At 33.9% G+C, this 26,965-nt stretch overlaps 2 protein-coding genes across 9 annotated transcripts; both read right to left on the reverse strand.

Moving 5' to 3' along the window:
- Positions 1 to 426: 426 nt before the first annotated feature.
- On the reverse strand, positions 427 to 10,997 carry LOC107423363 (UDP-glycosyltransferase TURAN). Of its 8 annotated transcripts, XM_048477944.2 has the most exons (17): positions 8,119 to 8,277; positions 7,916 to 8,037; positions 6,813 to 6,846; positions 5,316 to 5,371; positions 5,066 to 5,206; positions 4,057 to 4,205; positions 3,869 to 3,958; positions 3,700 to 3,766; positions 3,560 to 3,623; positions 3,370 to 3,484; positions 2,820 to 2,983; positions 2,584 to 2,694; positions 2,420 to 2,481; positions 2,281 to 2,333; positions 2,105 to 2,180; positions 1,000 to 1,128; positions 427 to 723 (listed from the first exon to the last, which is right to left on the reverse strand). In XM_048477944.2, the coding sequence occupies exons 1-17, from the start codon at positions 8,201 to 8,203 to the stop codon at positions 700 to 702; spliced, it is 1,542 nt and encodes a 513-aa protein (XP_048333901.2). In that variant the 5' UTR covers positions 8,204 to 8,277; the 3' UTR covers positions 427 to 699. The 8 variants fall into 8 exon arrangements, 4 of the variants coding, with proteins under 4 accessions (XP_048333901.2, XP_048333903.2, XP_048333902.2 ...); XR_007242179.2 differs by lacking the exon at positions 2,105 to 2,180 and having other exon boundaries at positions 8,119 to 8,278; XM_048477946.2 differs by lacking the exon at positions 2,584 to 2,694 and having other exon boundaries at positions 8,119 to 8,278.
- Positions 10,998 to 11,066: 69 nt separating this feature from the next.
- LOC107423362 (probable leucine-rich repeat receptor-like protein kinase At1g35710) lies at positions 11,067 to 12,140 on the reverse strand. The gene has a single exon (XM_016032908.3). It carries the CDS (start codon positions 12,138 to 12,140, stop codon positions 11,067 to 11,069), a length of 1,074 nt encoding a protein of 357 aa, XP_015888394.3.
- Between the last annotated feature and the right edge of the window lie 14,825 nt (positions 12,141 to 26,965).

A 26,965-nucleotide genomic window follows, 5' to 3' on the forward strand; every position in this document is an offset into this window, starting at 1 on the left:
ATCATCGATTATGGAGGTTTTATTGCAATGAATAATATTATTATCATTACTGTTTTGGAGATACAAAATTTAAGTCAATGGGAGTTTCAGAACCTTTCACATCTTGAAATTATAATGATATATTATGCTTAAATTGAGCTAAAACGTGTTCAACCATTTAAACCTAGCTTAGAAGGTCAAGTGCTTAGGATAGGTCGGGTCAAAATTTTCTTATTTCAATTACAAACTGTTGGATTTTCTCTTATGAAATTCTCACCACATAATAGTTAAACCTTAAACCATATAAACTCACTCAACAAGCTACGTTTAAACCAAAATGAGATTTGCTTCCACAATATCCTCTCTCTATTAGTCCAGTACTAAGTTGCTGATCTGATCACAATTTCAAACAACAAAGTATTTCTAGCATATATATATATATATATATATAATTTTTTTTTTTTTTAACTCAAGTTTCATGCATTTGGATATTTGAATTTGTACAATTTGATATTCAAATACTACACAAGCTCATTTTCAGTAGATCAAAGTACAACATGAACACCTGAAAAGGTAATTGTATCTCCGACAAATCTAACTGGCAATGGAAAAATTTGTATCTAGAAAACTATGCTTTTGAACATAATGGGATGATTAACTTAGTATATAGTATTGTTGATATACCTTATCGACCAAAAAGTTTCAACTGCATACCATATCTCAGCTGACACTTTTAGAGATAACCTGCAAGTTCAAATACCTAATCATCAGGTTCATGAACAAGAATACTAGGCGGATGAAAATTTAGGCCCGTGGAAAATAAAGAAAATGCAGAACTAATATACAATTTAATTACCAATAGTTAGGCCATCAGGATAGTAATGCTTTAAACTTGATGGCCCAAAGAAGGTAATCAGATTTGTAAAACCGTCTCATTACCAGGAGAAAATTTTAATTGATACCACTTATTACAATTGAGATTTATAGAAACACACACACACAGAGATATATTAGACATGCCTCAAATATTAATGGCTTGGCATTTTCTTCCCACTCAGAAGCCCATCTTGCAGAAGACCCCGTTTCCAAAGCACCATTTCTAAGCAACTTCAACGTATCACATACATCTGGAAAACCCTTAAAGAGATCCTGTGCAGGGTTCACCAACAAAATAAATTAAGATTAATGAAAACACGTCAGTACAATAATCTGAATCTTTTATGCTATCAAGCAAATTGTATTAATATTGCACCAGTTAGTTTATCCAGTAACAAATAGTTGAATATGCAAAGTGCCCCAAAAACACCAAAGAAAATACAGTCAAATTCAATAACACTGATTATGTTGCTGCAGACCAAAATAGGATTTGGAAGAGCAAGCCAGAGAAAAGATTGCATCACCCCCTATCACGCCCACCTTTCCTCAAACTCCTAAGAATTACTTAGATACGCTATTTTATCTCTAAAAGTGGTAAAGGAGAAGGAAACATATTTCATCTTATAACTAGGCAGACGAAGATGAAGCAGATAAAACTTAAACTACAGAAGTAGCATAAATTTGTCAGATAAGGGGACCAAAGTTACTGCCAACGAATTTACCTACCTCTTAGATCCAATAGAAAACCTAACCAAAAAGCTATAAGCCTCAACATAAGGTCAACAATGCTACAATATAAAAATGGACTCAAGTAGCTGAAACAGTATGCCTACTGGCTTAACAAACAGAAAACATACAATTGGCAAACTTAAAGGTGTACAAGTTAGAAACAAGCACACTTTCATGCAATTGACCTCCAACAAAAATCTAAAGCACGCACATAAAGAGGAAGTCAACACAACATCATTCACGCAGTCAAACTGAATCAGAATTGCATAAAATATTGAAGTTGATTACTGTGCAAAGGCACAGAAACATGTCTTAAGCATTTAACCCAGAGGATTGCTATTCAAAGTTGACCAAACCCAAACCTGAATCCTACTTTAATGGATAATCAATCGAGATAAGTTTAAGTATCCTTTCCTACTCCTGATCATGTTATGATCTTAAATTAATGACGGTCAAGACTAACAAATATCTGATAGTAATTCATAAAAGCACAGCATACCAACCATATCGACTAACTTACCACAAGTTCATCAGCTAGCTCTGAAGAGGATGAAAACAGAAGGCCGTTTTTCTCAACTTTAACTAGCTCCTTGATGCTTAGGAGCAAAATTACCATAGCCGAAACATCAAATTTTAGTGCACTAAATAAACCAAAAACCACAGTAAATACTAAAAGGACTCACAAAAAGGGTTTACCATGAGTAGGAAACAGCACAAACAGGCAGTCCACAACCAAACATGTCCACAACCTGGAGACATAAACTAAATGAGAGCTTATTTAGAAAATGATTTTTTTTTTTTTTTTCACGTGCAAATATTCACTTTTCTGGTGTACCTTCATGGGAAGGTCTAACCCTGATGAAGAAGTATGCAAGCACACACCAAGATCTGCAGATCCTGTAAATATTACTATAATGAGTACATAGAAACAAAAAGCCAAGAAAATTTAAATACAAGGCGCAATAGGCAATGCACAAGCAGTTGAAGATAAATAACCACCAAGGAGCAAGGGGTAGTCATCAGCTGACAACCACATGGTACGAAATGCCACACGTTTGAGGCGTAATCTCCTTATCTTTTCTTCATATTTTTCTTTTTCAGGCCCTTTACCTTTACATAGTTCATGAGAACCCTCAGGTCAGGTCATAAAGTGTTCAAAAACACCCATGGCAAAAAGCAAAAATTATGATGTACTAAAATATGAAAACATATATATATATATATATATATATTACCAGTGATAATAAACAACAGTCTAGGATACAAGTCTTGCTTCCCATTCTGCATTTCTTTCCAAAGATCTTCTTTGGTAGAATTATCTTCATCTAAGATTGCAGCAACACGTCTATCATACATCACAGCTGCTTCCAAGAGAATGCCGAAATCTTCGTCTGGAGTCCTGTAAAGAATTGTCAATGCCTGAAATTTGTATCTTGTCTTGTCTCAAAATTCAGTTTTCTACATCATTAACAATCTTATCATTACAAGAAAATAATCAATTTTAAGAATAAAATAATAGAGAGTATTATTATTTAATGGGATTGTTATTTAATGGGATTGTTGACTAATCTTGCAGTTCAAACTACCACACCAAATTCTATATACGCATCTAACAGAATTATAATGAAAAGAACTACTTATTAAATTCTACGTACTGCTGTTAGTTTAGAAGATAAGGCCACTGCAAACATAAAATAACCTGTTTCCAAGATCTTATATAGTTGGAGTAAATACAGTCCTTCAATGCACATATAAAAGCATATAATTCAGAATAAAAGAGCTCACCAGCTAGTACTGCTAACAACGATTGCCGGCCTGTTTGGCTTCAAAACAATGTCTGTGCCAACCATAGTGGTGAATAGTGTGTCATTTAGGTCCTTGTTCCTGAAATCAAAAGCTCCTACAAAAATGGTTAATCAATGATTCTAATTTTGATGAAAAATAGAGATGCAACCCTATAGGTTTTAAAAATTACCAATCATAGCACAATCATGGACGCCATGTGGTTGTGTCAGGTTTTTATTTAATCTGCAGAACAGCTACAAATGGTCCACAGATTATGTTAACTTACCAACTCAAGAAACTCTGAAAACTAGTATGAAATCACTGATGTACCTTATGCTTTTCCTCAAGCGAGGCAGGATGAAAAAACTCAGGAGGCTGATCATATAGAACTGTGGCTCTATTAAATTGAAGAACAAAAAATAAGAATCTACATGTCTCTTTAAATTGAAGTTCTAAAGCAGACTGCAGAAATTGTGAATATTGTGCTGACCCATCTTACTTAATTCCCCAATTTTGTGCCAACTCATGCTGCATTGCCCTTGTTACACATAGGGAACCATCTGCCATCTTTCCGTAACGCCTCTCAAACCTAAGCAGGCAACAGAAACTCACATCAGGCGCACAGACAAAAACAGGCCGACAAAAACAGGCCTCATAAAAAATGTCTAGAAGGGTGTGAATGAATACCAACGATATACTGCCACAAATCGACTGCTTCTTCCAAGTGACAGTGCTAACAATGTGTATCCAAAATTATGCCAATCAATAATAAATGCAGAGCCCCTGAGCCAGCTTGCCCATTTTACTGCCACTAAAGTAGGAACAGAAGGTGGATTCTGCAGAGGCAAAATGCATTAAGAATTGTCCATTTTGGGTAAAAGTAATGAACATCTGAATGATTAGCAAATTGATACACAAATAATGAAACCCTTTTTTCAGACTGAGAGTTTCACATAACAGAAAACTGAAATGCAAAAATACTCATGTGGCACATAGAGAGAGTAACAGAGAGAGATAACTGTAACAGAGAGAGATAAGCCCAAACACACAGAATGAGAAAAATGTTTCTGATTGACTTTAAAGTTCCTCAGCTGAAAAAAAAAAAAAAAAGAAAAAAAGTCTGATGCATTCAAAAAGAACAAGAAAGAGAAAAGCAAGATTTAAGAGTAACCATAAGGTGAAGATATAATAAAGGAAGACACTTAACTAATACTAGTAGTTTTAACATGGAACCGACAATTCTGCACTAACATATGTTGCCCTCGATACTAGGCCATACAACACTGCCACCTAATAAAAGCTCTAAATTCGCCCACTTCCACCCCAACTTTTCCCCCAAGCATTATGAGATTTAAAATCCCAACTATCTTCCTACTGAAGCAAAGAGATGCCACTTGGCTTTATATGCAAACAGAAACTTCTAGGTGGATATCTAATACAACGCCAGTAAATTATGTCAACTACGATCCACCTAAATACACGAACTCAAACGTTTATAAGTATGTTTACGTGTATAATAGAGGTTGCTACATGAAAAATTCTCATAACAAAATAAAAGCAGTTCAATGTCGATTTCTACATAACTGTCAGCTGTTATTATAGAAAACAAGCATGCATAGCAGATAGTGTTTTTGAACAGAACCCTGGCTTTCTCAACAGAACCCTAGCTTTCTCAACAAAGAGAATGTAAGCTTACCTGCACTAGAAATACATCAGGAGCAGCTACTTTAAAACAAAGAAACCAAAGAAGCACCAAAAACTGAATCAGTGGCTTGAGCAAAAGCACAAAAGGTTTAAATATCCAGGGTAGGCCTTGTAGAAATTTTGGCCACTGCTTCTGCAAATCAAATCACAAAGAAACTTTAATCTCAACTATAATTCTGTACAAAATACAGCTGATGGTAATAAAATATCGTTATTCTGATAGGAAAGTCTATAAACAGTACCATCTTGTATATATTAATTGATTGATGCTCCAATATAGCAGAATAAGGTTCAGAACCTGTCCAATTGATATAAATTAGCCGGGTTAAACACCCTTGTACAATTATAAAAATCCATGAGGGAAAGAAACCTGTCCTAGCAGTTGTCCAAAATGGTATTATATTTGGCTTTTAATCACATTTACTGATTGAAATGTATTATAGGAATTACTAAAATTACTAGACTAGACCACAATTTTTGGCATCAGATCTTTCTTCTTTTTGTTATTTATTTATTTATTTTTCATTTTTTAATTTATTTTATTTTCCAATAGAAATATAAATGAAATTATGAAGTCTTGAGAGGATAAAAATACCTATCAAAAAAAGAAAACATCAAAATTTAGGCTAAACTACAAATATCCATCTGAATGAAGCACAAAAAGAAATATATATATATATATATATATAGGGCTCGGCTACGATGCGGTCCATCCGCATACGGACCCACCCCAAAGCCGATGCTTTTTAGAAAAGGCATCGGCTTTTGCTGTGTCTGTATAACAGCAAAGCCGACGCTCTTTCTTAAAAGCGTCAACTTTGATGGGGGTCAGCATGCGGACGGACCGCACCGTAGCATTACCCTTTATATATATATATATATATATATTTCTTCAAATTCCTAAGAAAATGTAGATAATAAAGAAATAAAAAGTTCAATTCTATCCTGCATAAAAGTACATATTGTGTCTATCTTCAAAAATATGTTTCAATTTTTTTGGAACCAAGTTACTCAGGGAGGTCAATAGTATTTTCCCTAGTTTTATATTACTGAAGTTAAATTTTCTCTTAAAAAAAGGAGGGGAAAAAAGAAGAAGAGGAAAAAGTTACTATAAGATATTCAAAAGATCACTTTGTGTTAGCTTCCTCCTCTCCTTCATTCAATTACAATATATGCAATAGCAGAAGAAATAATTTTTGTTCCTGGATGGGATAGCTTGGTGAACCCCAGCCTATCATATCAAGCTCTCTTTAAAATTTAAAATTTAAAATTAAAAACGTTAACATGATGAGAAACAATTTGGTTTGAGGTACAATCCTTGTCCAATGTAACATTGAAGAAGAGAGGAAAGCTGCAAGATATTTCTGGAAGATTCTTTTATTGTTTTTTAAAGAAATTTTTACTTTATTAATAAAAAGCACACATTACAGAAAACTTAAAACAGGATATTTCTTAAAGACGTATATACTCAAACCAAGAAATTTTTTAAAACTCTCATACTGAAATCCTTGTTCTTCTAGGTTACAAGTTATAGGCATCAAAAGCAAAAGCAATGGTCTCTATATTTTATATTTCTTTTTCCCAATAGTGATTGACACATCACTTGCATTCACAAAAGTTTTCATTAACTTCAGAGCATTGATATTGAACTAAACTAGTGCATATCTACAGTAAGTCCCGAATTATACAAAAAGTGAAAACTCCTAACCAAAAATGTATCCATTATGTAAAAAGCATACCTCCATAACCAACAATGTCCACTTGCAAAGATGCCTGCAAATTGAAAGATGATAGATGAACCACGCATGAGCAGATGCCAATGCAATATCAAAATTTAAGGGGAAAAAGTGATATAAATGTCCAAATGGCTTCAGAAAATAACTACAATTAGACCCATTATTTCGCTATCAGATTGAAAGGCTGACTGTTTCAGCTTACTCCACATCCACATCAACAATTATTACCAAATATTGTTGCAGATCATTAGAAGTGTCCTACTTCCTTCCCGTTCAAGCTAGGCATTTATATATTGTAATTCCATAATTTGCAAATCAAGATAAGGTTCATCTAACCAACTAGCACATTCAAAAACCCAGTATAGAATCACACAAATAATCACAACTAACACTTTTCTCAATTAAAAGGACCAAAATATTAGTAAATAACATTAAAAAAAAAACAGAAAAAGAAAAAAGAAGTGAATCTTTAGTATCACATTTTCCCAACAACATCAACGTTGCTGTTAGCGGTCATCTGCCATCAAATTCAATGAAGATGAATTTTGAACCTGCATCTTTGATTGTTATTAGGATTTAAAGAGGAAGCCGATGCTGGTTAATACAAGAACTATTAGCTGGTACTTTACTCAGTTTAAAACGAAGCATGGCATAAAAGAAGGAAGTCACAGAGTTTATCCATAGAAATATACAGATAGCAGAGAGACACCCTCCACCACCACCCAATCCCTAATCATTGTCATTACCATAGACAAAGGTCAAATAAGCTAGGAAAATGGCAAAGTCATCAACTATTGGAAGTCTCATCGTTATCTAAACTTTGGAGATACGAACACCTTCTAATTCTAGTAAATCATTTTCTTTTGCAAAACAGACTTGAAAGTGATTATATACAAGGGATTGGATTGAAATTGTTTCTCTTTTTTCTTTCTTTATTTTATTTTATTTTATTTTTCATACACGTTTCTAAAAGTATTCCCAAAATTGGAAAACGGTCAAGAAACCCATCAAAATTCTCCGCTTTTAAACAGTTCAATGGATGATTTTCACACTAAGTAAGAAAAACTGGAATGAAAAAAGAAAAAAAAAAAAAAAAAAAGGGGTACCTGACGAGAGAGAGAGAGAGCATGAAACTGCATACGAGGGCTACGGCCAATGTCTCCCAAAACGACGACGCACGCCCTTCCTCTCTTCCTCGTCTTCTCTCCTTCCCTACCCAATCGCCGCCCTACCATAATGAATTTCAGTCAACTTTCATAGGTGAAACTTTGATAATTAAGAGAGAGAGAGAGAGAGAGAAAGAGATTACCCGCCATCTCAGAGCTCTCAGTTGGTAGACGGCAGAGTTGAGTTCTGAATGCGAGTGGGTTCGTCTGCAACGAACATCTATTCATACGCCAACTGGACTGCGGGTCTTCACGCCCACTGACCACGTTTTTTTTTTTTTTTTTCTGTTATATATATATATATATATATATCTCTATCATTTCTTTTTCCCTTTTTTTTATTTTTTTTTAATTTTTTTAACTCAATTAAAAACAAGTAACTTAGACATGTTAGAAATGTTCACACCACAGAAAATTAAAAAATTAAAAAATTAAAAGAAAATGTTTCGCTTAATTATACAATGTCGATAAAAACATAGAATTTTTTTCCTAGATTTTGGAATACAAAATATTATGCAAAACTAAAACAGTTTTAGTATCCTGGAAATTCTAATTAGGATCATTGTCATAAAGAAAGCCACTTTGCTTTTAACATTTGCAATTTTTGAATTACTTATTTCCACATGCCGAAAGTGATCCAAGATTTTTTTTTTTTCTTTTTTTTCTTTTTTTATTAATTTTGTTGAGGAAGGTTATTCCAAAACCCGTGAAATAAAATACTCATTATTGTACCAACCACTTCTGACAGAATTGTGAAACCTATTCATCATCACTGTCTTTTTAATGTAAATTCAGCAATAAAACAATAGAATAATAACTTTCTAATGGGTAACACAGCTGAGATTTCAAATAGGGAGGGGGGGGGGGGGGGGGGGGGGAAAGTCTAAATACACACAAACATAGAGAGAATATAATTACAAGGAGACATTCCAACCATATAGGAAGTGTTTTAAGTTGGGAGATTCAAAAGCTGTACTAATGTAATGGAACAGAAAGGCTTTAACTTGGATGGTAGCAAAGTTGATAGCTTATTGGACACCTCCTTCATTGTTGGCCGAGACTGTGGAGCTGGTTGCAGACAAGCAAATGCTAGCTTCCCAATGCAGACAACTTTCTCTGCTGTGTGACTCAATGGAGGTGAGAGTCGCTGATCCAATACATCCTTGAGCAGAATTTGATGAGCAGCAGGTGTTGATGGTGGTGGTGATGAGGATGATGATGATGATGGCGTTGAGAGAGAGGAGATGAGATCCCCTGGATGCTTTCCCATAATCACTTCCAGTGCAACAACTCCAAAGCTGTACACGTCGCCCTTGTCATGTGCTTGCGTTGAATAAGCAAGCTCTGTGAAGAAATATATATTCACTTTTCAGTAAGCATGCATAGCATGGAGGATTTGGAGAAGAGAATTACTGGAAAACTTACCTGGTGCTGTATATCCGACTGTTCCAGCAAATGAACTCCAGCTAGATGATGATTCAGGTGCTAAATTTCTAGCCGTGCCAAAGTCTGCAATGTGAGCTTCATATTCTGCATCCAATAAGGCATTGTTGCTTGTTATGTCTCTATGAATTATGGCAGGTGAGCAGTCATGGTGCATGTATGATAAGGCATTCGCTAAGCCTTCAACAATATTCACCCGCTTTCTCCATCCCAGCTCTGTTGCCTTCATTTCATCTCTTAAAACGTCTGCTAAGCTTCCCCGTTCCATGAGTTCGTAAACCAAAAATGAATGCCTCAAATGCAAACAAAATCCATGGAGCTTAATGATATTTCTGTGTCTAGCTCTTGTCAATACACTGATTTCATTTACAAAAGCTTCTTCCCTAGCTATTCCTCCATCCTCATGGAATTTTTTTACAGCAACCACCTGACCGGTTGATAGCAGTGCTTTATAGACACTCCCATATCCTCCAATTCCAATGCAGTATTTGGAGTCAAAGTTCTCCGTGGCTTTGATTATTTCTTCATGCACCTTTTTCCCATCATGGTTCCATGTTGCAAAGAAAGTTACAGTTGGTGCTTCTGTTGGCTCATCCTTGTTCATCTCTCTCTTTTGCCAAATAAAAAACATGACCCCCACAAGGATAAACAACATAGTTACAGTGCTGGAGATAGAGATTATGACCAGTATTAAAACTCCATCGCTATTTTTCTTTCTGCGTGTGGGGCAAGGCTTCAGACTAGTATGCTTGCCACACAAGCCTTTATTGTTTTCCAATGCTGCTACGGGGGCCTCAATGAAGGCTTTGATGCCAGGAACAGGACCTTCTAGCTGATTGTTGGATACATCAATAGATGTCAAGCTCAACATCTCTTTAAACGTGGATGGAATTGAGCCGGAGAAGCTGTTGTTCGAGAGGTTAAATGTTTCTAATATGCGCAAATGCCCAAGCTCCATAGGCAAGTCTCCTGTCAACAAGTTGTGACTAAGATCAAGATTTTGGAGAGCATGCAAATTTCCAATCTGAAAGGGAACTTTCCCACTGAAATTGTTGCTTCTCAAGTTCAAGTGCAGTAGTTTTGAACACTTTTCCAAACTTATGGGAATTGGTCCACTCAGTCCGTTTGCTGAAAGATCAAGCTGTTCAAGATTGGATAACATTCCAATTTTTTCAGGAACGTTGCTAGAAAGTTTGTTATTATTGAGTTTGAGGATGTACAACAATTTCATCTGTCCCAATTCCTTGGGAATTTTTCCTGCTAGAAGATTGGAGGACATGTCAAGTACATGTAATTGACTAGCTTTGCCAAGATCGGGAAGTAGCCCACCAGAAACTTTGTTGTTGGAGATGTTGAGCATTGTAAGTTTACCATATTGTCCCCAGCTTCCAGGAAGTTTACCGACGAACTTCTTGTTACTTATGTCCATATAATTTAATTTCGGGTATATTCCAAACACTTGTGATATATTTCCAGTTAATTGATTCCCTTCAATTGAAACTGTGACTAAGGTACTGCAGTTTTTCATGCTTTTTGGAATGGAACCTTTTAAATGGTTATTAAATGCTCCAAACCACATAAGCTTCCCACCAAGACAAATATTTTCGGGAAGATAGCCAGTCAAGAAATTATTTCCCACTTGAAAAAATTATAGATCTGTTAGATTGTTCATTTCTAGAGGAATAGAACCCACAATGTTATTGTTGAACAAACTTAAGTCCCTGAGTGATTTGAGTTCTCCAATGGATGCTGGGATTGAGCCACTGAGATAGTTGGACATCAGACTGAGTCCTCTGAGAGATTTGAGATGTCCTATTTCATGAGGAATGGATCCCGAAATGTTGTTTAAATGAAGATACAGATGGATCAACTCGCTCATGTTTCCAATAGATGGAGGGATTGAGCCGGTGAGATGGTTTTTTAGCAAGCAAAGCTCGGTGAGAGATTTAAGTTTACCGATCTCGTAAGGGATGGATCCAGAAATTCTGTTATTACGAAGATCTAGAATGAGCAACTTACTCAAGTTTCCAACCGATGCAGGGATTGAACCTGAAAGACTATTATTTGAAGCACGAAGTGTCTGAAGAGAATTGAACATACCTATTTCCTGTGGAATAGAGCCATTTAAGTAATTCCAATCCAAATAAAGGTATCTTAGGCTTGTTAGAAGGCCTATTTCAGATGGAATGTATCCAGAAAGAAGGTTCATATGCAAGTCAAGGTTGGTGAGTCTCGAAAGGTTACCGATGTGGGACGGGATACTTCCATAAAGTGAGTTGTTGTATAGCACAAAGGACAATAAGTTTGGAAAAGATGCGAAACTGAAACTTTGGAGCGTACCTCTCAGACTACTACCATTAAGGTTTATATGAATGACACTTCCAAACTCATCACAAGTGATTCCGACCCACTCACAAGTGCTGTTGCTACCTTTTCTTCCAAAGTTTTTGGAAGAATTAGTGAGTGGTGGTGTTGAGCTCTGAGGAAGCAGCTTCCATGAGGAGAGAAAGGAATGATTTTGATTATCAAGGCTGTCTTTCCATTTGAGAAGGGCCTCTGCTTCTTGTTCCTGTGTAGTTCTGGTAAGACTTCTATCAACCCTTGGAGCATTAGCAGAAGAAGAAGAAGTGAACAGAATGAAAACGACAATGAAGACAGCAAAAGAGAATACTACAGGCCTTCCAATCTTCTTAAAGATTGAAGTCTTAAATTGGGGTGCCATATTCTGCAGCTTTCAACATGCATCTCTTTTCAAGCGGCAACTTTCTCATGAACTGTTGGGGAGGAAAAAATAAAAAAAGAAAAAAAGAAAAAACCATCTTAATTATTGAACAACTTTAACTGTTCATATTTTGGAGGATTGTTGGCTACGCATTTTGCGTATTTTAATTAATTAAATAAAAGATAAAAATTAAAGTTGATGTTCTAGTCTTTTTAGATTGGATCCACCACTTTGAAAAAGTATATACAAACGATATCCTTTTGCTTTACCAAAAAGACGTCAAGTTTATGATGTTTTGATAAAATATGAACATGTGGAGGATACACATCCCATATGAAAACATAACAGATAAAAGACAGGGGAACCTTTTTTTTATTTTTTATTTTTTTAATATCAGAAATAAAATTTTCAATGTCGTATTCCCAGCCTTGTGAATCATGTGGAAACACTTTCAGAATTTCAACCTTATGTTATGTATGCTTTATGAAATATGATTGTACGTTACCAAGCACGGTGCAAATAAAAAATTATACAACCACCTAGAATATTAGCTTAGCGGAAGTAAGCCTTTGAGCCTTTATATATGCGAGTTTGGAAGTTAAGATTTGAATTTTGGCAAGTACCGTTATTATTTCGTATAATTCCATACTACAATACCATATATATGATACAGGACCAAGATCTGATGCTTATGATACTATTAAAAGATAAAATATTAAAATTAAAGTTGATGGTCTAGTCACTTTAGATTAAAATTAAAGTTGATGGTCTAGTCACTTTAGATTTAGATTGGATCCACCACTTTGAAAAGCATATACAAACGTTATCCTTTTGCTTCACCAAAAAAATGTTAAGTTTATGATGTTTATATAAAATATGAACATGTGGAGGATACACACCCCATGTGGAAACATAACAGATAAAAGATAGGGGAACCTTTTTTTTTATTTTTATTTTTTTTTTATAATATCAAAAATAAAATTTTCAGTGTCGTATTCCCAGCCTTGTGGATCATGTGGAAACACTTTTAGAATTTCAACCTTATGTTATGTATGCTTTATGAACTATGATTGTATGTTACCAACCATGGTGCGAATAAAAAATTATACAACCACCTAGAATGGTAGTTTAGCGGAAGTAAACCCTAAGCTTTCATATCTGCAAGTTCGGGAGTTGGGGTTCGAATTTTGGCAAGTCTCATTATTATTTTGAATGGTCCCATGCCATAATGTCGCATGATGCAGGACCAGAACCTGATGGTTATGATACTACCAAAAGATAAAATATAAAAATTAAAGTTGATGGTATAGTCACTTTAGATTGGATCCACCACTTTGAAAAGTATATACAAACATTATCCTTTTGCTTCACCAAAAAAACTTTAAGTTTATGATGTTTTGATAAAATATGAACATGTGGAGGATAAACACCCCATGTGGAAACATAACAGATAAAAGACAGGGGAACCTTTTTTTTGTTTTGTTTTTTTTTAATATCAAAAATAAAATTTTCAGTGTCGTATTCCCAACCTTGTGAATCATGTGGAAACATTATAAGAATTTCAACCTTATATTATATATGCGTTATGAAATATGATTGTACGTTACCAACCATGGTGTGAATAAGAAATTATATAACCACATAGGGTGGTAGTTTAGCTGAAAGAAATCCCTCAGTCTTTATACCTTTATACCTATGAGTCCACGGGTTAGGTTTGAGTTTTTGGCAAATTCTATTATTGCATCGGATGATCCCATGCTACAATACCACATGTCACAAAGCTAGAGCCCGATGCTTATGATACTATTAGGAGGCATCTTTGCTTTTTTATTTTCCCAAGCAAAAAGAAAAAAAAAATTATATATTCTGCAGAAAAAAGTTTCACATCTTAGAGAATAGACTATGATTGCTAAAATGTTTCAAATACAAATAGGGATGTTATAAAGTTTCAAATACAAATAGGGATTCTTTAGGACTAGGATATTATTTTTTAAGAAAAAAGTGAGTGGGAAAACAGATCTACCTATTTCAACAAGGTCTGTAACTAGAAAAGAGGGTATGTATGAATCTTTGACTATTTCGTTGCGAAAGCAAACAGATTAATTGTCTCCATTATCTTTCTTTGTTTCTCAATTTTTCACCGCCAACTTTGACTACTAATTGTGTTCACGAAACTCCTTTATTCATTATCGTTTGTTTGTTAACTGAGGAAATGTCTTCTTATTTTTATACTTTGATGTTACTAACTTTTTCAGTTTATATATATATATATCGAATAATACACCATTAAAAATTATTTTTTTCATGCACATCTTATGGTTAAATTATATGCCAATCTTATGTTGTTACCCTGCAAAAGTAGCTTTTACATTTATCTGATAATTATATCTGAGAGTGTGCAGATAGTGAATGTTCAGGTATAAAAACAAAATACCGAATAAATAATAACGAAAAGGAACAAAAATGGTACACATGGTGAAATTCAATTTGGTTCAGTCTAATCATCTTTCCTGCTGTAAAGGAAGTAACTTTTCCAGTGTAACTTCCTTTGAATCTTCTTTTGGATTATCATAAGAATAAAAGGTTTAAAGGACAACTTTTCCTATGTAACTCCCTTTAAATCTTTTTTTGTATTATCATAAGAATAAAAGTTTTAACTTTAAAAACATATGAATCTTTTGCAACATAGAGTTTAACACTTGTTTATCTTTGCTTGCAGATTCTAAGGTTATGCATATTAATCTTTAATATCATCAACACTAAAGATCAATATAAAAATGTTTCAATACAGTTTTTATTTTCCTGCACATTCTATTTTAACTGTTTGGATTCTGGTTTTTATTTTGTTAAAGTTTTCTATATTTCAATTTTGCTCGACTTATTCTTACTGCAATTTTTGTTTCCAACCCAGCTTAGGCCTTGTTTTGTCATTATTTAAATACTAGGTTTTTTTTTTTTTTGTTTTTTTGTTTTTTTGTTTTTTTAATTAAAATAAAAGAAGATGCTTCCTGATAATAATATATGCATAAGGCTATAGATAAGTGCCACACGCCATTGTGGCATGGGACCATTTAAGACGCACTATGCAGGGACCATCCAAAAAAATAATGGTGCTTACCTTGGAACCACAGGTGTGATGCTCTCCTGCTAAATTACTACCGTTGGTGGTTATTTAAATACTAGTTTAGTTCGAAGTCATTGCAACTTTGACTATCTTTTTTATCTTGCATGTGTTATTCAATTTATATTTTCCAGTTTTTCACCTTGTAGTAAGCAATCTTTAATTTGAAGCCGAAAATGAATGGTTCTCATCCTTATTCTCTCTCTTTCGAAACAGGGCACGAGAGGGGAAACCAAGTAAACACTGTTGGTCTCTGAGTACATGACGTGTGATGAGAAAGAACACTTTTACCAACCACACTCGGAGATGAACATAGCAACATAGCAATTTAGGTACAGATATATACTTTGTGTTTGATTGGTGCTGTGGTTTTCCATTGATAAAAAAACGAAAACAACAAAAAATCCCTTAACTAACAAATACGTGACAGAATTAATGCATATGAATAAAAATTCAACACAATGACAGAGTGAAGGAAATATTAAATTGGGTGAATGAGATATTTTGTTAGATAACTTTGATTAGATTCAGACCTCATGCCTGCCCATCTTTCATTCATAAATACAAAGCTAAGGTTCAAAGGCACACAATTTTTAAAGTTTCTGGCTTTTTCTCCATATGACTTACAGAGATGCAATTACGGATTCTAGATCATTTCCTAAAGCCAGTTATAAATCTGTGAATCCCAGCAAAAACTTAGAACTATATTCACATTGCAAAAGCTGCCTCCAGCTTCAGTTTCCATGTACTCAACCAGAAACTTGAATTGCTTCTCACCGTTTGTCTAAAATGATATAGAAGTGAAACGAGAAAACATTATGAGTAAGCAATAACAACTGCTCCAAAAAGAACAATGCATTTTGAAAAAAATAAATACCTTGCAATAGCCTATTCCTAAGCTTCCAATACCTGTTCATTTTTTTTTTTTTTTTAACCTGCATTTCATCCCAACTTTCTCTATTGATTTCCATGAATCATAATTAGGTGAATCACACAAAAATAAAAATGGGCAAATTTAGGCTTATTGCCTAAATGAGACAGTTACTGAGTTGATGGAAAAGTACGAAGTGTCAAGTGCAGTGGTATGCAAGGTTCATAGAGCAGTGTGATTGTTGCATCCCTTTATTTTCATTTTAATCCTACAAAGGTGAAGTCTTAAAAAGAAAAGAGGTTGAGCTGGATGTGGAAAAAAGAATGACCTTTTAATGTTAAATCAATTTATTGCTAAAGGCCAAAGTACCAATAAGAGGAGTTGTTTGTGCTTGGAAGAAGAATCTTGACAAGCAGGAAGATTTTTATAAACTGGTTGTCAAGATTATACTTCCCTATATGGCAACTAGGTATGGTTTTTTGGAGCTCTCTTTCAGAGTCACGTTAGAAAAAATTAAAGTATAAGGTATGGTATTTTAATTAAGTCTTTTTAATCCAATACATAATTAATGAAAAGCTAAAATTAAAGTTGATGGTTTAATATTTTTAGATTGGATCCACCTCTTTGCAAAAGTACATACAAACAATATCTTTTTGTTTTACCAAAGAAACGTTAAGTTTACGATGTTCTGATAAAATATAAGCATGTAGAAGATACACACTCCGTATAACAACGTAACAGATAAAAGATAGCGAAACCTTTTTTTTTTTTTATCAGAAATAAAATTTTATAAGGGTGTTCATCGGTCCAAATTGATCTAATTTGAGAAAAACCAACCAATACAATTACTCGAGGTTTGGTTTCTTTAATCCAAATCGAATTAACCTATGTATAAAATTTAATTTAAACCAATTTAATTAGTAATCAGTTTGATGATCGGTTTTGGACTTGGGCTTTTTAAAATTTTTTTTAGCTTTTTAAAATTTTTTTGGGCTTTTTGTTTTAAATTTGGACAGCAATTGGGTGTTTTTATTATATGAAGAATATATTTTTCATTTTATGAATAGATTGTTTAAAAGAAAAAGAAAAGTAATAATACATGAAAATATATAAATACTAAAATAACAAATATAAGTTAAAACTTATTAATAATGATACACCAATTTTTAAAGAATAAGTTTTGACTTTAAAGACAAATAAATATTTTACAGCATAGAGTTTAACAAAACATCTTTGCCTGCAGATTCTAAGGTTATTCTTATATAATATCATCAACACTATAGATCAGTATAAAAATGTTTCAATTCAGTTTTTATGTTACCTGCAACTTCCATATTAACTTTGTGTATTGTGGTTTTTATTTTGTTAAAGTTTTTCTATATTTCAATTTTGCTTGGCTTACTGCAATTTTTGTTTCCAACCCAGCTTGACGCCTTCTTTTGTCATTATCTAAATGCTAGTTTTTGCTGTTGCGCATCACATGGCATTATGGCATGTGATCATTTGAGGCACACCGTATGGTATTGGATTATCCAAGACAATAACGAGATTTACTAAACTTGAACTATAACTTTCGGACCACAAATGTGATGGTAATACTAGTTCAGTTCAGAATCATTGCAGCTTTGACTGTTCTTTATATCTTGCATGTGTTATTCAGTTTATATTTTCCAGTTTTTCTCTAAGTAATAAGCAATTTTGATTTGAAGGCAAAAATGAATGGTTCTCATCCTTATTCTGTTTCTTTTGAAATAGGGCAAGAGACGGTAAACAAAGCAAACAGTGTTGGTCTCTGAGTACATGCCGTGCGATGAGAAAGAACACTTTTACACCAAGCCACGACAGTAGGAGGTGAAGATAGCAATTTAGGTACAAATATATACTTTGTGTTTGATTGGTGCTGTGGTTATCCATTTAATAAAAAAACGAAACCAACAAAATCCCTTAAACTAACAAATACGTGACAGAATTAATGCATATGAATAAAAATTCAACACAATGACAGAGTGAAGAAAGATTAAATTAGGTAAATGAAATGTTTTGTTAGAAAACTTTGATTAGATTCAGACCTCATGCCCGCTCAACTTTCGTTCACAATAAAAAGCCAAGGTTCAAGGGCACAAAATTTTCAAAATTTTCAGGCTTTTTCCTCCACATGACTTACAGAGATGCAATTTCAGATCTAGATCATCCCCTAAAGCCAGTTATAAATCTGTGAATCCCCGAAAAATTTAGAACTATGTTAACATTGCAAAAGCTGCCTCCAATTTCAGTTCCCATGTCGTCAACCAGAAACTTGCATTGCTGCTCACCGTTTGTCTACAATGATATAGAAGTGAAACAGAGAAAAGATTGTAAGCAAGCAATCACAAACTGCTCCAAAAAGAACAATGCATTTTGAGCAAATAAAAATACGTTGCAACGGCCTATTCCTAAGCATCCAATGCTTGTTTTGTTTTGATTTTCTTTTTTAACCTGCATTCCAACCCAACTTTCTCTATTGATTTCCATGAATCATAATTAGGTGAATCACACAAACAAAAGAAAAACAAAAAAGAAAAAAAGAAAAAAAGGGGCAAATTTTAAGCTTAATGCCTAAATGAGACAGTTATTGAGTTAATGGAAAAGTACAAAGCGTCAAGTGCAGTGGTATCCAAGGTTCATAGAGCAGTGTGATTGTTGCATCCCTTTATTTTCATTTTAATCCTATAAAGGTGAATTGTAAAGAAGAAAAGAGGTTGAGCTGGATGTGGAAAAAATAATGATCTTTTAATGTTAAATCGTTTTCTTGGTAAAAGCCAAAGTACCAGTAAGAGGAGTCGTTTGTGCTTGGAAGAAGAATCTTAACAAGAAGGAAGATTTTTATAAACTGGTGATATAAAGCAATGGCAAATTAGAGTCATGTGGCCGGTAATGTCTATAATGGTTACTGAACTTCAGGTTTAATGGAAGGGTTTCTAGGAGAGCAATGCCATTGGAGATAGTATATATGTTTCATGAGGAGGGAAAGAAACACAAGAATCTTTAAAAAAGTAGATGTTCCTATTATCAAGTTGGAGTCTGCTCGCATCTTAATTATATATGCCACATATATCATTTTAACTTGCTGTCAAGTTTCTTTGCACATGAGATGTTTAATGTTTTAAATCTTAGTCTTCATATTTCAGTTTTTTCCTTTGGTTATGTAGTGAGGTTTTCATACCCGCTGACTATAATTTTTTTTCTTTTTTTTTTTTTAATGAAATACAAAAAAATAAAAAAATTAAAAATTAAAAAAATAAAAATAAAAATTAAAAAAGAAGGGAAAAAAAAAATAAAAAAGGAAAAAGAAACGGGACATGTTAGAAATGCCGCATGCCACGATGAAGAAAAAAATGTAAATAAATAAAAAATTGTTAAAAATAATAAATGTTTAGTTTAATAATACAATGTTAATAGGAAATTGGATTTTTTCTTTTTTGGTTTTTTGTTTTTTTTTTTTTTTGTTTTTTTGTTTTGTTTTTTTTTTTTGTTTTTTTTTTTTTTGTTTTTTTTTTTTTTTGGGTGGATTTTGGGATACAAAATATGTTATGTGAAACTAAAAGAATTTTGCGATTGAAGTGGTTGATAATTGGTTATAGAGTTTGGTAGTGCTGGTCTAAAACAAGTTGAAATATGTTCCCACAAGGAAAAGTGCATGTTAGAATTTTGGCAATTTGGTATTGTTTGGTATTGTTTGGAAATTTTTTTTTTTTTGAACGTTACAACAATTTCTATTCTAAGGGAAGCCCACAACCTCATGAGTCTGGGTATGAAGCGTGTATAAACTGAGCCAACCTCACTTCATGGTATTGTTTAGAATTTGAAAGCGTTGATTCTTAACTTTAACATTTTTTTTTTTATGAAAATAAACCCCATATTGGAAGCATTTGATTTTTAACTTTAAGTTTCTCTAAAACCCATGAAAATAATTTCATATATTTTCATGAGTGTCTTTTTATGTAATTCAACACTAAAATGATGCATGAATATCTGTTGGTGGGTTACAGAACTTAGATTTCTAAGAGAAAAAATGAATCTCCAAGTAAAGAAAATAAAGAGAATATGATACAAGAGAACACTCCAATCGTATAGGAAGACTAAGTTGGAGTGTTTAAAAGGTGCATTAAGGAATGGTACATAAGTGCTCTAACTTGGATGGCAACAAAGTTGATAGCTTATTGGATACTTGCTTCATTGTTGGCCTAGACTGTGGACCTGGTTGCAGACATGTAGCTTTGTAATAGAGATAACTTTCTCTGCTGTTCGATTCATTGGAGGTGAGAGTCGCTTATCCAATACATCTTGAGCAGGATTTGATAAGCAGCTGGTGTTGATGGTGATGTTGATGGTGTTGATAAAGAGGAGATAAAATCCCCCGGATGCTTTTCCATAATAACTTCCAATGTTACAACTACACTTCTGTACACGTCGCATTTGTCATATGCTTGCGTTAAGTGGCAAGCTCTACAAAGAAATATATTTTCACTTTTCAGTAAGCATGTATGGTATGGATGAACTGTAAAAGATAATTACAGGAAAACTAACGTGGTGCTGTATATCCTAATGTTCCAGCGAATGAACTCCAGCTAGATGATGATTCAGGTGCTAAATTTCTAGCAGTGCCAAAGTCTGCTTTGTGAGCTTCGTAGTCTGCATCCTATTAGATATTGTTGCTTGTTATGTCTCTATGAATTATAGCAGGTGAACATTCATGGTGCTTGTATGATAAGGCATTTGCTAAGCCCTCAACAATATTCACTCTCTCTCTTTATCCCAACTCAATTGTCTTCATTTCATCTCTTAAAATGTCTGCTAAGCTTCCTCGTTCCATGAACTCATACACCAAAAATGAATGCATAGTAGACATTTTAATGATATTTCGGTGTTGCAGACCATGAAGAATATTTTAATGAACAATCGTTACTAAATATTATTACCATGAACAATATTTTAAGGAATGCCTAGCAGACACTTCAATGAAATCAAATGCGAACAAAATTCATGGAGGTTAATGATATTTCGATATATAGGTTTTGTCAATAGACTGATTTTATTTGCAAAATCTTCTTCGCTAACCATTCCTCCATCCATGTAATTTTTTTACAGCAGCAACTTGGCCAGTTGGTAGCAGTGCTTTATCGACGCTCTGATATGCTCCAATTCCATGCAGTATTTGGAGTTAAAGATCTCTGTGGCTTTAATTATTTCTTAATGCACCTCTTTCCCATGATGGTTCTATGCTACAAAGAAAGTTACACTTGGTGCTTCCTTTGGCTTATCATTGTTCATCTCTCTCTTCTGGCAAACAAAAAGCATCCCCACAATGATAAACAATAGAGTTACAATGCCAGAGATAAAAAATATGACCAGTATTAAAACTGCATTGCATTTTTTTTTTCTGTGCGTGGGGCAAGGCTTTAGACTCGTATGCTTGCTACACATGCCTTTATTGTTTTCCAATGCTACTACTAAGGGCTTTGACACTTGGAAGAGGACATTGAAATTGATTGTTGGATACATCAATAGATGTCAAGCTCAACATCTCTTTAGACGTGAATGGAATTGAGCCAGAAAAGTTGTTGAGAGGTTAAATGTTTCTAACATATGTAAATTCCCAAACTCCATAGGCAACTCTCCTGCCAGCACGTTGTGACTAGGATCAAGATTTTGGAGAGCATGCAAATTTCCAATCTGAAAGGAAAGTTTGCAACTGAAACTGTTGTCTCTCAAGTTCAAGTGCAGTAGTTTTGAACACTTTCCAAACTTTTGGAAATTCATCCGCTCAATTTGTTTGCTGAAAGATCAAGCCATTCAAGGTTAGATAACATTTCAATTTTTTTAGGAACATTGCTAGAAAGTTTATTATTGTTAAGTTTGAGGATGTAACAATTTCACCTGTCCCAATTCCTAGGGGATTTTTCCCACTAGAAGATTGGAGGATATGTCAAGTACATGTAAATGACTAGCTTTACCAAGTGTTAGAAAACAAAATGGTGGAAAATAAGAAAAATTTCAAAACCTGTTTGTTTGTAGTTTGTTGATCTGTCGAGGTCTGTGTGATACCATAGTGTTCTTAAGATGATTTTCATCCCACCGGTGTAGATGATTTTCAAATGCTTATCTCCCAAGATACAACAGATTCTTCAGACCTTGGACAGGGCACCACCAAAGTCTTTCTCTTTGAACTTCTAGTACCTTCACTTTACCACACTATGCAACCTTACTTTTTTCATAAAATTTCTCTTTGAATGCTAAAGGTACTCAAAAATAACATGTCTTTTTTTATTCTAGATGGAATTTTGATCAAAACCATGCCTGATCAAAACCCAAATGTAAAGACCAATTAAAAATCTCCATTAATATAGTTTAATACCCATTATGACAAATCATTCAATTTCAAAATGTTTTGGATGTTACAATCCCCTACATGAATGATTTGACCACGACTTTGATGGTAAAGCTCTACGGTTGGAACCTGCATAGATAGGTAGATGTTACTTTTTAAACCCTCCATTGTGAGACTATATTTACTTTACTGACTAATGGTAGATACGATGTGTTTGAACCATTTCGTCGTTTGTGTAAAAGATACTATAGTTCACACATGATTCCTTCCTGGTACATTTCAATTATCACTGTTGTGTTCATTTTGGCATTGAACACCTACCTGGTTCTGCTAGAGTTTCTAAAAAATTACGCCTTTAACAATTCTCCTTTGAAGCGGTCACTCTTCTCTTTTACATAGGTGATTCCTATTTCCAATGTAATTGGCATGACTATGCATTGAAACATATATATATTGGAATCATTAAAAGCATACTTTATGCTTAATCTTCATCTATCATTATTTCATCATAGGAATGGGCAGAGGACTAACCCCCACAATGACCCATACCAGTCTTTACAATTGTGTTCTCCCATTGAACCTAAATCTTGGGATGTTCAGTTAACTAGGTTGGGTTTCCATCATATCAACTTTCCTTATGGGCTTCAATCCTCTTCCCCTAGATGACTTCTCAACTAAATCTCTATTTAACCCTTTGGTTAGTAGATCTGCAATGTTATCTTTTAACTTTACATAGTCTATCGAGATAACTTCAGTTGAAATTAATTGTTTAATGGAATTGTGTCTATGATGAATGTGTCTAGACTTTCTATTATATATAATATTACTAAAAATGGAGGAGGAAACTCAATACACCTCTAAATGGATTCATGATCGATGATGACCGCTATATAAAGAAGAGTTGTAAACTATAGGACTCTATGCCTTGCCAATCATAGATTGATTATCATAATATATACTTATTTCTGGAATGTCCTTTAAAAATTGATGTAGCCATTCAGTCTCTTCACCACATTTATCTAATACAATGAACTCAGATTCTATCGTGGATTAAGTTATAACAGTTTGTTATGAGGACTTGCAATTATGGCTGCACCTGCTAATATGAACACATAGCCACTCATGGACTTTGAATTCTTAGTATCTGATTTTCAATTCGCATCACTGTATCTTTCTAATACAGCAGGATATCTCTAACGATTCATAATCACGAGTATATCATTAGTACCTTAGTACTTTAATGATTCCTTTCCAATGATTATCATTTGGATTACTTGTGTATCTACTTAGTCTACTTATAGCATAAGCTATGTATGGTTTTGTACAATTTATCAGATACATCAGACTTCTAATCACCCTTGCCTATTTCACTTGAGATACACTCTCCTCTTATTTATGGATAAGTGTAAACTCATATCTATGGGTGTTCTAGATATACCACTATCATTTTTACTAAACTTAGCCAGTATTTTATCCACATAATGTGTTTGAACAAGAATGAGTGCATTCGAAGTCTTAGCGATTTTCATTCGTAAATCACACCGTCAAGACCCTTATCTTTCATGTCAAATTCAGATTTTAACATGACCTTTATAGTTTGGACCATACTGTCATCACTACGTACAATGAGTATGTCATCTACATACAAACAAAGAATGACGTATTCATTCTCTGTATATTTTACATAAACATATTTATCACACTCATTTATTTTAAATCCATTATTTTGCATGGCACTATCAAATTTTCAATGCCACTGCTTAGGAGCTTATTTCAGTCTATACAAGAATTTCACCAATTTACAGACTTTTTTTTCTTGTCCTGAAGTGGAGAAATCCTTAGGTTGCTCCATATAGATCTCTTCATCAAGATCTCCATTACGAAAGACTGTTTTAACATCCATTTGATGTACTTCAAGATCCCACAATGCAGCGATCACTAGTACTATCCTTATGGAATTTATTCTCGTTATTGGAGAATATGTATAAAAATAATCAAGGCCTTCTTGTTGCTTGTATCCCTTAATTATAAGCCTTGCCTGTATTTAGCTATTGTTCCATCTACTTTCATTCTCCTTTTAAATATCCATTTCTAATCCAACAGTTTACAACTTGCAGGAAGATCTACTAACTCCCATGTATGATTCTGCAAGATGGAATCAATTTCACTTTTTATGGCTTCATTCCGTAAATTTCCTTCAGAAGAGTTTACAGCTTTTTGAAAGCTCTGAGGTTCACTTTCTAGCATATAAGTAAGAAAATCCGGACCGAAGGATTTTTCCATTCTTACTTTCTTGCTTCATCTAAGATTAACCTTAGTCTCAACTTCAGTCTCTTATTCTTAATCACTACCATGATTATCTTCATTGATAGTATCATATGTTCGTGTCAAGAAACTCGATCCTTCTTTGAATTTATATGCAAAAATGTGCTAAAAAAATAATGCATTTCTCGATTCCATTATCGTGTTCTTATGTATATCAGGAATTTCAAACCTATACACAAAAAATCGATATGCACTACTATTTTGTGTATAACTTATGAAGATGCAATCATTTGCTTTGGGACCTATTTTCACTTTTTTAGGAGTAGGTAATACTAATTTGGCCAGACATCCCCATACTACTTTGGCCCGACATCCCCATACTCATAAATATTTATAGGAAGGTTATCTTCTTTTCCATAGCTCATAGGGCATCTTCACTTGGTTCTTTTGGGGTATCTTATTTAAAAGGTAGTTTGCTGACAAAATGATTTCCCCCACAAGTGCTGATGTAATCTAGAACTCTAGAACTTATCAGCATTGCATTCATCGTATCTTTCAAGGTATGATTTTTCCATTTAGCCATGCCATTTGACTATAGTGAATATGGTGGAGTAACTTCATGTCTAACACTATGTTGAGCATAATACTCACCAAATTGAGTTACATATTCACCACCATGATCACTTCTTCCTACTTCTATCTTTCTATTTAGTTGATTCTCAACTTCAGTTTTATAGAGAATAAACTTCTCTATTGTCTCATCCTTACTTTTAAGCAAGTATACATAGCAATATTTTGTGCCATCATCAATAAAGGTAATAAAATACTTATTACCTCCTCTAGTTGATGCGAATTTCAAGTCACATATATCATTATGGATTAAATCCAAAGGTTTGGTATTCCTTTCAATCATTTAATATGATAACCTCATAGTTTTGACCTCTACCCAAGCTTTACACTTATGTTTGTAATCAATTTCAAATGTGGGAATATGGTTCAAGTTAATTAACCTCCACAGAGAATTATAATTTATATGACCTAGTCTACCATGCCACAAATTGGAAGACTCAAGCAAGTAAACAGAAGAAGTACTAGCTTTATTAATTTCATTTGGCTTTACAGTCACTACACTCAGTTTAAATAAACCATTAACTACATAGCCTTTTCCCATAAATATTCCATATTTGGACAAAATAACCTTATCAGACTCTAACATTAAATGAAAACCATACTTGCTCAGAAGCAATCCAAATATTAGATTCCTGTAAATATCTGAAACATACAGCATATTGTTTAGAGTCAGGTTCTTCCCAGAAGTCATCTTCAAAACTATCTTGCCCTACCCTTGGATTTCAAACGTGGCTATATTCCCCATGAACAACTTCTTCTCATTTTTGCTTGGTTTGAAGGAAGTGAACAAGTTCTTGTCTGAACATACATGGCGGATCACACCAGTATCAATCCACCACTGTTTAGGATTTGATCCCACTAAGTTCACTTCAGAAACAATAGAATTGAGATCGATATCATCAACATCTCAAGTGATTTGCTCCATCATCCGTACCTTTTTATTTTTCTTTCTTTTAGGCAGCCTACAGTCTACCACTCTATGACCCATCTTGTCACAGTTAAAGCATTTGCTTTGAAACTTGGCTTTGTTGGAGATCCCTCATTTAGGCCTCAACTTGGAATCTCTTCCAGTTTTCTTCTTATTCTTGGAGCTTTGATCATGCTTCACAATATTGACCTTGGCCTCGGCTTTCAAAAATCTTTTATCAGATCTTCTATTATCATCTTCGATATGAAGTTTGCCAACAATAGTCTCCATATCCATTTCCTTCCTTTTGTTTTAAGATAATTCTTGAAATCTTTCCAACTAGACGGTAGCTTCTCAATCGTAGATACTACTTGAAAGGCTTCATTAATTATCATCCCTGTAGTAAGAAGTTCTTAAATAAGCACTTGTAATTCATATACTTGACTCATCAAAGGCTTTGAATCCACCATCATGAATTTTAAGAATCGATCTACTACAAACTTTTCAGAACCAGCATTCTCAATTTTGTAGTTGCAGTCCAAAGTTTCCCATAACTCTTTTGCTATTTTTGTGCTACAGTACACTTCTTATAAAGCATCTGATAAACCATTCAAGACATAATTCTGACACAAATAATCATAATACTTCCACACATCCACTACCA

This window comes from Ziziphus jujuba, chromosome 3 (genome assembly GCF_031755915.1).
Source record: "Ziziphus jujuba cultivar Dongzao chromosome 3, ASM3175591v1".
Classification (NCBI taxonomy): domain Eukaryota; kingdom Viridiplantae; phylum Streptophyta; class Magnoliopsida; order Rosales; family Rhamnaceae; genus Ziziphus; species Ziziphus jujuba.

Excerpts from the sequence above, each read along its gene's own strand:
- LOC107423362 (XM_016032908.3), bottom strand. The coding sequence starts at position 12,140 with ATGGCACCCCAATTTAAGACTTCAATCTTTAAGAAGATTGGAAGGCCT.
- LOC107423363 (XM_048477944.2), bottom strand. The coding sequence starts at position 8,203 with ATGAATAGATGTTCGTTGCAGACGAACCCACTCGCATTCAGAACTCAA. Across the intron at positions 4,206-5,065 it reads CTGATGTATTTCTAGTGCAG|AATCCACCTTCTGTTCCTAC; the intron begins GTAAGCTTACAT and ends TTGCCTCTGCAG. Across the intron at positions 2,181-2,280 it reads TGTGCTGTTTCCTACTCATG|CATCAAGGAGCTAGTTAAAG; the intron begins GTAAACCCTTTT and ends TTTGCTCCTAAG.